This window comes from Anolis sagrei, chromosome 2, assembly GCF_037176765.1.
Source record: "Anolis sagrei isolate rAnoSag1 chromosome 2, rAnoSag1.mat, whole genome shotgun sequence".
Taxonomy (NCBI): Eukaryota; Metazoa; Chordata; class Lepidosauria; order Squamata; family Dactyloidae; genus Anolis; species Anolis sagrei.
This window is the reverse complement of record NC_090022.1, coordinates 281,063,986-281,078,859: the sequence shown is the minus strand read 5'-3', so window position 1 is coordinate 281,078,859 and position 14,874 is coordinate 281,063,986. Positions and strand designations below refer to the sequence as shown.

At 41.9% G+C, this 14,874-nt stretch overlaps 1 protein-coding gene across 1 annotated transcript in view; it reads right to left on the bottom strand.

Moving 5' to 3' along the window:
- MTMR12 (myotubularin related protein 12) overlaps window positions 1-13,374 on the bottom strand; it is a 45,569-nt gene extending 32,195 nt beyond the window's left edge. Inside the window, exon 1 of the mRNA XM_060761352.2 lies at window positions 13,016-13,374. Within this exon, the coding sequence (XP_060617335.2) occupies window positions 13,016-13,279 (264 nt within the window). The 5' untranslated portion in view covers window positions 13,280-13,374. The remainder of the gene's footprint in view (window positions 1-13,015) is intronic.
- Window positions 13,375-14,874: the final 1,500 nt, after the last annotated feature.

Sequence of the window (14,874 nt, the reverse complement as noted above, 5' to 3'; positions counted from 1 at the left end):
ACAACAAAGGCTGGTGGGTGAGGCCTCTGGAAGCATGATAGCAGCAGTGCTGCAGTGTGCCTTCAAGGAGTTTTAAACTTATGAAGACTTGAAGGCAAACCTAACATAAGATTTTCTTGGCAAGATGTGTTCAAAAGGTGTTTTGCCTTTGCCTTTCTCAGAGGCTGAGAGAGAGTGACTTGATCAAGATCCCCTGGTGGTTTCCATGACTTAGTGGGAATTTGAATGCCGTGTTTCAGAATTCTAGTCCAATGTCTAAACCAGGGGTCCTCAAACTTTTTAAACAGAGGGCCAGGTCACAGTCCCTCAAACTGTCGGAGGGCCGGATTATAATTTGAAAAAAACATGAATGAATTCCTATGCACACTGCACATATCTTATTTGTAGTGCAAAAAAACACTTAAAAACAATACAATAATTAAAATGAAGAACGATGTCAACAAATATAAAATTATTAGTATTTCAATAGGAAGTGTTGGCCTACTATTGGCTGATGAGATAGGATTGTTGTTGTTGTGTGCTTTCAAGTCATTTCACACTTAGATTGACTTTGAGCGAGGGCTGGGTAAATGACCTTGGAGGGCCGCATCCAGCCCCCAGGCCATTGTTTGAGGACCCCTGGTCTAAACTAATCCCCTCATCTCCCTCCCTAAAGTAACAGTTGTACCACAAAGGGCATTGTTATGCTAAGAAAGAAGTGTATATTCCTTAAATAAACTTGTTTGTCATTATTAAGACCAAAAAAAGGACTATAAAGAGTTTCCAGGATAGACGGGATTAAAACACAGTTCAAAGCTAATAAATGCATGTCATTGCTCATCTTCCCATTGAGACATTGCTGAAATGTTGAAGAACCTAAGTTTCTGATGTTACTAGGCTAGAGATGCTATCAAAATCTCTGAGCTAATCAATCAAAGATTGATATATCTGTATTTACTCAAGTATAATGCACCATCAATTATAATGTTTATCTGAATTTTGAAGGTGCGCATTGGAAAATAAAGATTTAATGCCAAATGCAATGCATGGCTTCATCTTGCCTGTAGACCGCTCTGCTGCCCACTTTGGAATGATACCCAAGGAGAAGCCGTACCCCTCCATCAGGCTGAGGCTGGCAGCCTGACTATAGGCTATGGCTTCCCAACTGAAGGCCTCATTCACAAGGCCTTCAAAACCGGGGGGGGGGGGGGGGGTTGAAGGCCTTGCGAATGAGGCCAGTTGGAAAGCCATGTCATAGAATCATAGAATCATAGAATCAAAGAGTTAGAAGAGACCTCATGGGCCATCCAGTCCAACCCCCTGCCAAGAAGCAGGAATATTGCATTCAAATCACCCCTGACAAATGGCCATCCAGCCTCTGCTTAAAAGCTTCCAAAGAAGGAGCCTCCACCACACTCCGGGGCAGAGAGTTCCACTGCTGAACGGCTCTCACAGTCAGAAAGTTCTTCCTCATGTTCAGATGGAATCTCCTCTCTTGTAGTTTGAAGCCATTGTTCCGCGTCCTAGTCTCCAAGGAAGCAGAAAACAAGCTTGCTCCCTCCTCCCTGTGGCTTCCTCTCACATATTTATACATGGCTATCATATCTCCTCTCAGCCTTCTCTTCTTCAGGCTAAACATGCCCAGTTCCCTAAGCCGCTCCTCATAGGGCTTGTTCTCCAGACCCTTGATCATTTTAGTCGCCCTCCTCTGGACACATTCCAGCTTGTCAATATCTCTCTTGAATTGTGGTGCCCAGAATTGGACACAATATTCCAGATGTGGTCTAACCAAAGCAGAATAGAGGGGTAGCATGACTTCCTTAGATCTAGACACTATGCTCCTCTTGATGCAGGCCAACATCCCATTGGCTTTTTTTGCCGCCACATCACATTGTTGGCTCATGTTTAACTTGTGGTCCACGAGGACTCCAAGATCTTTTTCACACGTACTGCTCTCGAGCCAGGCGTCATCCATTCTGTATCTTTGCATTTCATTTTTTCTGCCAAAGTGGAGTATCTTGCATTTGTCACTATTGAACTTCATTTTGTTAGTTTTGGCCCATCTCTCTAATCTGTCAAGATCGTTTTGAATTCTGCTCCTGTCCTCTGGACTATTGGCTATCCCTCCCAATTTGGTGTCATCTGCAAACTTGATGATCATGCCTTCTAGCCCTTCATCTAAGTCATTAATAAAGATGTTGAACAGGACCGGGCCCAGGACGGAACCCTGAGGCACTCCACTTGTCACTTCTTTCCAAGATGAAGAGGAAGCATTAGTGAGCACTCTCTGTGTTCGTCCACTTAACCAATTACAGATCCACCTCACCGTAGTTTTGCCTAGCCCACATTGGACTAGTTTCCTTGCCAGAAGGTCATGGGGAACCTTGTCGAAGGCCTTACTGAAATCCAGGTACGCTACATCCACGGCATTCCCCGCATCTACCCAGCTTGTAGCTCTATCGAAGAAAGAGATCAGATTAGTCTGGCATGACTTGTTTTTGATAAATCCATGTTGACTATTAGCGATGACTGCATTTGTTTCTAAGTGTTTGCAGACCGCTTCCTTAACAATCTTTTCCAGAATCTTGCCCGGTATCGACGTGAGGCTGACCGGACGGTAGTTGTTTGGGTCATCCTTTTTTCCCTTCTTGAAGATTGGGACCACATTGGCCCTCCTCCAATCTGCTGGAACTTCTCCCGTTCTCCAAGAACTCTCAAAGATGGTTGCCAATGGTTCCGAAATGACTTCCGCTAGTTCCTTCAATACTCTGGGGTGTAGTTGATCTGGCCCTGTCCCTCCGTCAGGCTGAGGTAGATAGGCATATGGGCAAGGTTGTAACACACTATCAAATATAAGGCACAACTCAGTTTTGGCTACATAATTTAGCCAAAAAAGATGAACATTAGATCTGAGTAAAGATGGTATTATTTAGACAACAAGAAATAGGGGTGCTCCTACCTTAAAAGCCACTGTCAAGAGATGAATAAGATAAGGAATTCTAAGTTAAGCTTTTTACAGTTTTCAATTTTTGGGAGTCGATGCAGCCAAACTGCTCCATCTGAAGTCTAAATGGCATAATTCAAGGGGGGGGGGGGGGAATCTAAATAGCCAATTTTACAAGTCTGCTCCATTTTAGTGTTATGAACTAAAGCTAATAAGCTCCTCTCAATGTAAACAGCTTTAATCATATAAGTTTTAATCATATAAGTCATATAAAGTTTTCGAAGATCTACAGAGACACTCGCTGGAACACCTCAGCAAGCGAGAGTCCAAAAGTGGCAGACTCAAACCCGGAACCTCAATCAATGGCTGATACCAAATGAGAGACTCCCTCCTGGGCACACAGAAAACTGGGCAACTTGGAAGGCGCTGAACAGACTGCGCTCTGGTACCACAAGATGCAGACCCAACCTTAAGAAATGGGGCTACAAAGTGGAATCCATGACATGCGAGTGTGGAGAAGAGCAAACTACAGACCATCTGCTGCAATGAAATCTGAGCCCTGCCACATGCACAATGGAGGACCTTCTTATAGTAACACCACAGGCACTCCAAGTGGCCAGCTACTAGAGTCAAAGGACATTTAATCAACTACCAAGCTTGCAAACTTTGTGCTTTGTATGTTTGTTTGTTTGTTTGTTAAAAATGCAATACAACTGTTTGGTTTGCTCCTGACACAATGAATAAATCATATAAGGCTGTTTCACCCATGGATAATATAGATTAAGCAAAGCTATTGTTCATATTATCTGGACAGATTTACACTTGCAGAGATGAATCTGCACCAGTAGCTCACATAAATAATTAAAATCGATACACACTGGACTTGGTATTAACCAACATCAATTATTCTGCCTAACTTTGAAGAAAAAAAATCTCACTTTTTTAAAACGCTATTTTTGCCTTCTGCACAAAAACCCTTGGCAATTGCTAAGATGTGAACCAACAGGAAGTCAGTCAAATATAGATGCTGCAAACAGTGAACTTTGCATACCAGTGAGTTTGTCTAGTGTGGGAAAATAAGTGACAGATTAACCATGACAGAGTATTTACTCCAAAGTACAAATAGTGAATGTCCAATCTTCCAGAAGGTGCTTTACTGTAACCCTCGCCACAGTGCTTTTCTAACACTGATAAACATAAACAAACATCCTAAAATTTGCCAACCAGCACTTAATGTTACTCCTACTTTTTCACCTAAAACTGGCAAGGTATGATTTAACGGACACACATACACACGTTTTCACCATAAGCAGTTACCCAACTGTCTGCCAACTAGAAATAAATTTACATTAACATAAGTACAAGGAGTTTCCTCTAAATAGGCAATGAGACAATAATCCTGAAGAGTATTTCAGTCACTCAAAGCTGTAGCGTAAAATAGAATAATAACAGTAACTCAAGTTACAGGGAACCAGGATTCACTCTGTTCAGTCATGAAATTTACTGATTTTTAAAGCAGATTTTTCTTTCTACCTAACGTTCTCATAAGGTTATGGAAGTTAGCAGGAGCAGACAGAGTTTGGAAAAAGTGTGAAACCAACTAACTGGTCACAAAGCCTCTGGTTTAAATCCAATTAGTAATTTCAATTTTCCCATACCTATTGAATTGATTGCTGAATGGAAAATTATACTTTAGTGAGATTTATGCCTATAAAACTATCATATTAATTTGCAGTTCTCCATAATTCCAAACAAAGATGAACAAAGATATTCCAAGCAAAAGTTGTCTGGCAACATTCTTACTTTTTGATGCTCCCCAAGCACTACTGCGCTCCCATCAATAAAACTTCAGCTTGATTAAGTTTTGTTTCATTCGTAAGGCCCTGTTTTAGTTTTCGAGCAACTTTCCCAAAAATAGGTGGTTTTCCAAATAAGCTTTTTTGTACAAGGTCCGAAGAAAACAAATATTTTTGGCCCATTGGCGGCAAAGCACCAGTACCTGCCAGGTCCTACAGCCAAGTAAGAGGCAATCAGCTTTAGGCCCTGCTAGGACCTATAACCAAGCGTGCCGAGTGATAAGCGCCGAGTAAGTAATGTCACCTTGTCTTTACTGTAAGGTTTGTGGAGGTGTGTATTGACAAATAAAATCATTACACTAGCTATCAACCACTCCAACTGGAACTATCCTGCTAAACTCTTTATGCCACTGCAAATAAACACAGGGCCTTAAATAAAATAAAAAAACCACACACAAGCTATATTATTGATATAAATCAAAACACTACGTGTTTACATCAAACTATAATTCACTGTGCTTATATTACTTTTTAAAACTGCCTTCAGTTAATATCAAGTAGAATGAAACTAAAAAACAAGTATAACCAGTATGAGGCTGACTTGAAGGGCAAGTTCAAGTATCCTCTTTCATTTCTTGCCAAGTGTTCTCCAACAAGCAAAACATTGTTTTTACTTCTCCATCTCTGTCAAACAGTAGTGTGGCTTTTCTGTCTACAACAACTTCTTGGGATTTTTAGCATCATGATTTTTCTCTTCATTACAGATTTCTTTCATGTGCACAGATGCGTTTTGTATATATTCAATTTATATTAATTCATGAGAAGACCAAGTGAGGTTCTCATATCTAATTCTACATATGGTTCTCGCAACATACGGAAATAAATGTTCTAACAGCCTAGGCGTGTATATCTGGTTATTAATGGCCATTAGGTGCCATTTGTTTTTGTACATTCACTTTCAGATAACTCCTATTAACTGCAAGTAGTCAAAATCAATTATGTCTACACCTCTAGATGTTGCTACCTGAATGTTCATCTTTTAATGAATTGGTACTCCACTTGAATGGATAGAGATTACAAACAATTTTACATCTCTCTACGTTTTCTGCAATGCATACATTTCACATACAGCACATACTGTAAAACCCTTATTATGAACATGGAAGTTGGCCACTCGTGGAAGAATATTCTGTATTTGTGGCCCTTCCAATTTACAGGTCACTTGCTGGAAACTCTGCTGATTTACAACCCCTTCCCTTAATCTTAAACCGGACTATCTTAAAGCAAAAACCAGCAACTTCATTGAGACAGCAGGAAACTTCATCTTCTCAGAAGAAAGGTGTCTTTATTTTCAGCTAAAATGTTATTTGGATAGGTCAGGCTTTCACTTCCTTTTGGGGGACAATTTGGAGTAATTTAGGTTTGGCAGTCAGGATGTCCTTAAGACATAACAACACTGTCAAGTCATGTTACCCTCTTACAGGAAAAAAAAGTTTGGATAAGATTGGCAACATCAGAACCCCACCATTCTCAGTTTACATTGCATTGTTTACTGCAGATATTAATTTGCAAGTTGACACAGACAGTAGTCTGCTTCACCAGTCTTCCTCTACTATTCTACCAGTTTCAACATTGTCAAAAACATGTTCCATCTAGACAGAAGAGAAGAAGGAAACGTCGCATAGAAACATTTTGGAAAAAAGAGCGTCTTTGTCAGAGTTTGCTGAGCTATGCTGCAATCCAAAGTGGTTGTAACTGAGGTATCTCCAAGAACAGGTGCAGATCATGTATTAGCTTTAATTGTTCAAATCTTCTGTCTGCTTCCAAAACCTGAGTAATCTAGATTAAGGGTTCAACTCTAGTATATACTGAAACTGTGACCTGCCTTTTTGTTTTACTGAACTTTAAAAAATATGTTGCGAGTTCCACTGAAATCCAGCCATGAGAAAAATAATAGGAGGCAAGTCGAATTAAATAAAGTATATGGTTTGCATTATTCACATCCTACTATATTAAGTTAAACCAAAATGGGTTATGTTGTACAGATAGAAGATACAAGTCATAAATGGCAGAGGTCACCATGGGCAAAGGGCAAGTTAACTCTAACCAATGAAGTGGAACCTTATATTAGGTATCATATATTTTGGCAGCATTCTGAGAACATAATGTTGAACTCTGACAGGTTACAGCATTACTGGTGAGCATAGCATATCATTTCATTTTGATGAAGTCAGGGTTACTGCAGTCTTAATATGGTACAGAAGCAATGCACCCACTCTCTCCGCTTATGATTAGGATAGTAAGAACTGCCAGGCCTTCAGGCACACAGCAAGTCCCAGGGAAAGCACTAGAGTTTTGCTTCTATTAGACACGCAAAGGATTATGCTGCATGGGTCTTTAGTTAATTGTTAAATACACTGCAGCATGTGGGGGGTGGAAGAAACCCCTTTAATCTGCAATGAATTTGTATAATCCTCCATTCTGTGAGCAGCATCAGTACTGAGCGTAACAACAAGGAGCCTTGTACCACCCATAAGGCACAAGTTTGGATAGTCTGAAATTACTTTAAAAGACTTCATTTTTTGCTGCTAAATAAAAAAAGTACTGAGGAGGGAAACCACCTTCAATCACATTGTGCAAAACCACCATTTATTTTATGCGTTTTCCCCCATTTATTTTCCTTCAGCTTAACAGACCTCAAAATATGGTTCTGTTAACAGTAATTATGTCAACAATATCACAAACAACTCTTCATCTCAGTCTCCTCCTTCTCCTACTGCATCTCTTGCACTATGAGCAGGGATTTGCAGTCCTGCACAGTGTAAACAACGATGGGAATTAACAATGTAATAATGCTATATACCTATGCTTTACCCTATCTGGTATGGAGCCCCTGGTGGTGCAATGGGTTAAATCCTTGTGCTGGCAGGATTGCTGACCAATAGGTCAGCGGTTTGAATCTTTGGAAGAGTGGGATGAGCTCCCTCTGTCAGCTCCAGCTCCCCATGCAGGGACAGGAGAGAAGCTGCCCACAAGGAAGGCAAAACATCAAACATACGGGCATCCCTTGGGCAACGTCCTTGCAGACAGCCAATTCTCTCACTGCAGAAGCAACTTGCAGTTTCTTAAGTCGCTCATGACATAAAAAAAAACCTTTCTGGATACTACCCCATGCTCTCTACTCCTACACCAAAAATGGGGTGTGTGTGTGAATAATCTATAGTCATTGTTGTGTTGACATTGATTATATTGGGAATCGCTTTGAGTCTCCCTGGTGTTAGAAAAGTGGTATATAAGCGCAATAAATAACTAAATAAATAAAGCACAGCATTTTGGTTTGAGAACTGGCCTATGTCTCTAGAGAACAGGGTCTGAATCCCTATTCAGTCATAGAAGCTCACCATAGGAAAGATACATTCTCTCAGTCTCAGAAGAAGGCAATGGTCAACCTTCTCTGAAGAAATCTTACCAAGAAAACCCCATGAAACACCTGTCAGAAATGAAGATACAGAACTTATTTCTAAAATGTATAATTCACAACTGAAATAATTTATTCTGGCTCAACATCCCTTCACAGTAAACTTCAAAAAGTTAAAGCAAATATGAATCCAGTATAGGACAGAACACTACCAGGGTGGGGTGGGAAGTGAATAACTAAGAAAACCATATGTGATAAGAATTTTAGTAATTTCAGTAGATTAACAATGCTTGTAATGTTTCGTTATCTGATACATTTTGTATTCCACTTTTCCACCTTTTTAAAGAAAGTGCTCAAGAACACATGTTTTCCGAAGCAAAATTTGTTTAATTGTGGCTTTAATACCCCAAAGGCACCAAATTCCTATCAGATGCTGTAGGTGATATTTGAGAGGAAGTAACTGGCAAAACCACCTTTGAGTTTTCCTTGCCTTAAGAAAACTCCATGAAACTCTTAAGTACCATAAGTCCAGAGGCAACTTAAAAACACACGCAAATACACACAGTATACTCAGGAACTGAAGTTTTGTATCTTTTGTAGGAGGTGTTGTATTGTTTAGCAAAGTTCTTCTCTAAAGCATTTTAAATTATTTTACAATTATATTTTAACTGAAATGTTTTAATAATGGCAACACATTTAATTCTATTTAAATATTTACCTTTGATGTGTGTTTAACTGTATGGCTTTTAAAACTGTGATACACTTTGGGTAGTAGTAGTAGTAGTAGTAGTAGTAGTAATAATAATAATAATAATAATAATAAACTTTATTTGCAGACTGCCCTATCTCCCCAAAGGGACTCAGGGTGGTTTCCAAACATTCAATTCCTACAAAGAACATATAAACAAACTAGACCAAAACATAATACATCTAACAAAATACAAACAACCTAACTGCAAACTTAATACAAAAAAAATTAACCAAAAAACAACTTAAATAAACCATAAGTAACATAATCATATAGTATAAATTAACAGGATAAAACATTTAACACATTTTAAAAGCTAAGACCTTGTTAAAAGGTGGGATCAATCCTGAGGGGGGAAAGGTGAGATATAATAAAAGTAGCCATAATATTAATAATAATTTTAAATGGTTACAGGATTTTGTATTTCTTTAACTAAACTGTTTCTGAGGGCTTTAAAAAATATTTTTAAATAGTATTTTATTATTTCAACTTGAAGTGTAAGTTGTTTTAATATAGTACATAGGTTAATTCTATTTTAATGTTTGCTTTCTGTTGTGTTAGCAGTTGCACTGTTGGTTTTTAAACTTAGAAGCCTGTTTTGGATCCCAATTGTGTGAGGAAAATGGAATAATACTATAGTAATACTAATAAAGCCTAATAACAAAAACAACATAGTAACAACTAACAATGGCATAGCAACTAATAATGGCACAGCAACAACTGTTGTGTGAGCTGTTTTAATACAGTTTAATTATATTGTAACAGTCACTTTCTGTGTGTTTGTACTGTGGTGGCCTTTTAAATTGTGAGTCTGCAATAAAGTTCAATTGTGGAAAGAATGCAGGATAATAAAATTTAAAATACTAATAACTTATTTGATCCCCAACTGTGAGAGGAAAACAGAAAAGTAATATTAACACTACTAATAGTAGCACAGTAACTACTAATAACTACCAGTGGTTCTCTGCCTTTGGTCCTCCAGGTGTTTTGCAGTTTCAGAAATCCCAGCTAGCTTGCCAGCTGTTAGGAGTTGTGGAGGCAAAAGTCAAAAGCACCTGGAGGACCAAAGGCTGAGAACAACTGAACTACTCTTTGAACTTGAGCCTTGAGTTGTTTCACTACAACGAATAGTTTAATTCTGTTTTACAATTAACTTTTTGTCATGTTCGCAACTGTGACATTTGGTCTTTTTGGTTGTAAGCCTGCTTTAAGTCCCAACTGTGGGAGGAAAGTGGAATAACACTGTAGCAATACTAATAATAGTAGAATATTAACTACTAATAACAGCTACTCATTAAACTTGAAGCTTGAGCTGGTTTAATTGCATTGTAAAGTTCCCTTTCTGGGTGTATTTGTGGTATTATTTGAAGTTGTCAACCTGCTTGGAGTTCCCACTAAGTAAGGAAAGCAGAATACTGTAGTAACACTAATAACAGCATAGCAACTGCTCTTTGAAGTTGAGGTGTGAATGGTTTTAATATGGTAAATAGTTCTACTCTATCGTAATGTTCCCTTTCAGTATGCATTTGTGGTGTTCTCTGGAGTTCTGAGCCTGCTTTGAGACATTATTGTGGGAATGAAGTGAAATAATAAAATAAAGAGTAATAAAAGTAATACCAATAACAGCAAGGCAATAATAATGGAATAACATATATTAATAACTATGCTTTGGACTTGAGGTATGAGCTACTTTAATACAATAAATAGTTAAATTATATTCTAATGTTTCTTTTCTGTATACATTTGTGGTCTCCTTTGAAATCATGAGCCTCCTTTGAGCCTCAAGTGTGGGAGGAAAGTGGAATAATAAGAGAAATACTAATAACAATAGTAAGTACTATGGCACAGCCACTACTCTTTGAACTTGAGGTATAGGTTGCTTTAATATAGTAAATAGTTCAACTTCATTGCAATGTTCCCTTTCCATGTGAGCCTGCTCTGAGTCATAACTGTGGGAGGAAATACTGTAAAACTAATAACAACATAGTAACTACTACGAATAATTACACTTTCAACTTGAGTTGCTTTAGTTCTATTGTAACGTTCCCTTTCATGACATAATTATGGTGCTCTTTCAAGTTGTAAGCCTGCTTTCGAGTTCCAATTGTGTTAGGAAAGGATACTGGTAATAATAATAAATCCAATTCAAAATCCAATTATCACAGGGAGAGAAAGTGAGGTAAAATCCTCTGAACAGGGTCACAGGCAGCAGAAGAAAAACTACAGGGGTGTTAACTGTTCTCTATACTATCCAGAACTATCCATCTATCCGGCTGGAGTTGCACTTAAAATGTACCCATTCCAACTTAAATTTAGGAATTGTGAGAGCTGAAGTCCAAAACTCCTGAAGACAGGCACCAATGTGTGTGTCTTTTGCCAATTAATCTAATTTTGTTTCAAGGCAGCATACAGTTATGTAAAGAAAATAGCTAGCTAAATATCAGTGTGGTGTAGCAATAATATAACAAAAATAGGTAGCTATATATCAATGTGGTGTAGAAGACGGAGAATTGGTCAAGGACTCAGGGGATCAGGAAGTTTATTTCATATAAAAAATAGGAGTTCAAGTGGCTAAATATCTTTTGACCAAAAACAGGCAACAGCATTGTCTGTAGCCTCCAACAATTCTTCCTCTGTACCAGGAAGTCACAATCTCATTCTAAGAAGAAGGCAGTAGCAAAGCGCCTTTGAAAGGTTCCCTATGGACCTTAGGGAAGGCTGAGCGAAGGAAGATTGATGCTTTTGAGCTGTGGTGCTGGAGGAAAGTTCTGAGAGTGCCTTGGACTCCAACCAGTCCATCCTCCAGGAAATAAAGCCCGGCTGCTCATTGGAGGGAAGGATACTAGAGACAAAGCCGAAGTACTTTGGCCACATCACGAGGAGACAGCAAAGCCTGGAGAAGGCAATTATGCTGGGGAAGGTGGAAGGCAAAAGGAAGAGGGTCCGACCAAGGGCAAGATGGATGGATGGCATCATTGAAGTGACTGGACTGACCTTGAAGGAGCTGGGGGTGGTGACGGCCGACAGGGAGCTCTGGCGTGGGCTGGTCCATGAGGTCACGAAGAGTCGGAGACGACTGAAGAAATGAACAAGATATAGACCTTGAAGGAGCTGGGGGTGGTGGCGGCCGACAGGGAGCTCTGGCGTGGGCTGGTCCATGAGGTCACGAAGAGTCGGAGACGACTGAAGAAATGAACAAGATATAGACCTTGAAGGAGCTGGGGGTGGTGGCGGCCGACAGGGAGCTCTGGCGTGGGCTGGTCCATGAGGTCACGAAGAGTCGGAGATGACTGAAGAAATGAACAAGATATAGACCTTGAAGGAGCTGGGGGTGGTGGCGGCCGACAGGGAGCTCTGGCGTGGGCTGGTCCATGAGGTCACGAAGAGTCGGAGACGACTGAAGAAATGAACAAGATATAGACCTTGAAGGAGCTGGGGGTGGTGGCGGCCGACAGGGAGCTCTGGCGTGGGCTGGTCCATGAGGTCACGAAGAGTCGGAGACGACTGAAGAAATGAACAAGATATAGACCTTGAAGGAGCTGGGGGTGGTGGCGGCCGACAGGGAGCTCTGGCGTGGGCTGGTCCATGAGGTCACGAAGAGTCGGAGACGACTGAAGAAATGAACAAGATATAGACCTTGAAGGAGCTGGGGGTGGTGGCGGCCGACAGGGAGCTCTGGCGTGGGCTGGTCCATGAGGTCATGAAGAGTCGGAGAGGACTGAACGAATGAACAACAACAATATAGAATATAGATATGTAATATTACTAATAATATTACAGTATAATGGTTTACTACAATATAGTTATATGTAACACTGATATTGTGCTAGGCTAATAATATAACATATTGTATGTATATAGATATATCTTGTAAGCTGCTCTGAGTCCCCTTCGGGGTGAGAAGGGCGGCACAGAAATGCCATAAAGAAATCAGCAAGGGCTCAGCCAGGCAGAGGCAAGCCCTCTTTTTTGGGCCACGCCCCTTTTTCCCTTGTGGCCACGCCCCCTTCCGCGCGCCTCGCCCTCGCGCCCCTTCCCCCCTCCCTCCCTCCCTCGGCCTCCCAACGGCCGCTCTCCTTCCTTGCCAAGGGCTTCTTCCTTCCTTCCTTCCTTCCCCTCCGCTGGCTCACCTCGGGGCTGATGTAGGAGACGAAGGAGGGCTTGGCTGCCTTGGGCCCCGCGCCGCCGGCTGCGCCGAGCATCTCTGCGCCCCTCTGCGGGCCCCAGGCGCAGGCCCCGGCCGGCTTCCCCCACGGCGAGGAGGGCGAAGGCGAGGGCGGCGGCGTGGGCAGCTCCTCCCACGAGGACTCCGCGCCCTCCTCCCCCTCCTCTTGGTTCTCCTCCTCTCTCGCTAACGCCGCCTTGCTCCGTCTCACGTAGTTAATCCCTCCCATCGCAGGCAACGCCAACGCCGCTGCTTCTAGTGCTTCTAGTGCTGCTACTTCTGGCTCTCCTCGCCTCTCGGGTGTGGCACGCACGCGCGCGGAGCTCCATTTCTGCTCACGCGCCTCCCGCGCCCCGCCCCGCCATTGGGCCGGCGGGCAGCCAATCACAGCGCCTCTCCCCGCTTCTGTCGCTGCTCTGGGAGGAGCCGAGGGCGGGGTCGTTCCCCAGACTGACAGCCATAACCTCCAATCAAGACAATCAAGGACTGTAAAGACAAGCAACTGATTGCTGATCAGGTTGCTGTAAGTTTTTAGGGCTGTATGGCTATGCAGGACCTTTTTCATCCTCTGGGGAGGCCCTCCCCTCGCTTCCACCTACCTCGCAAGCAGAGGAGGCCCTAGGTAATTTTCAAACAATATTTTGGCGGCCCCCCCCCCCCCCAACCAATTATTGATATATATTTTCTGTTCCCCGTGGGAGTTCTGTGTGCCATATTGGGTTCAATTCCATCATTGGTGGAGTTCAGAATGGTCTTTGATTTTAGGTGAACTATATATCCCAGTATGGGAGCCCCCAGTGGCACAGTGGGTTAAAGCACTGAACTGCTGAGCTTGTTGATCGAAAGGTCGCAGGTTTGATTCCGGGGAGCGGCGTGAGCTTCCGCTGTCAGCCCTAGCTTCTGCCAACCTAGCAGTTCGAAAACATGCAAATGTGAGTAGATCAATAGGTACCGCTCCGGCGGGAAGGTAACGGCGCTCCATGCAGTCATGCCGGCCACATGACCTTGGCCACATGACCTTGGACGTGTCTATGGACAACGCTGACTCTTCGGCCTAGAAATGGAGATGAGCACCACACCCCAGAGTCAGACATGACTGGACTTAATGTCAGGGGACAACCTTTACCTTTACTATGGCTATGCAGGACCTTTTTCATCCTCTGGGGAGGCCCTCCTCTCGCTTCCCCCTCCCTCGCAAGCAGAGGAGGCCCTAGGTAATTTTCAACGGTAAGCAAACAATATTTTGGCGCCCCCTCCTCCCCCAACCAATTATTGATATATATTTTCTAGGTTCTTGTAGGTTTTTTTGGGCTATATGGCCATGTTCTAGAGGCACTTCTCCTGACGTTTCTCCTGCATCTATGGCAAGCATCCTCAGAGGTAGTGAGGTCTGTTGGAAATAGGAAAAAGTGTTTATATATCTGTGGAATGGCTGGGGTGGGGCAAGGAGCTCTTCTCTGCTGGAGCTAGGTGTGAATGTTTCAACTGACCACCTTCATTAGCATTTGAAGGCCTGCCTGAGCCTGGGAAAATCTTTTGCTGAGAGGTGTTAAGATGTGCCTGGTTGTTTCCTCTCTGCTGTTTTGCTGTTGTAATTTTAGAGTTTTTTAATACTGGTAGCCAGATTTTGTTCATTTTCATGGTTTCTTCCTTTCTGTTGAAATTGTCCACATGCTTGTGGATTTCAATGGCTTCTCTGTGTAGTCTGACATGGTGGTTGTTGGTGTGGTCCAGCATTTCTGTGTTCTCAAATAATATGCTGTGTCCAGGCTGGTTCATCAGGTGCTCTGCTATGGCTGACTTCTCTGGTTGAAGTAGTCTGCA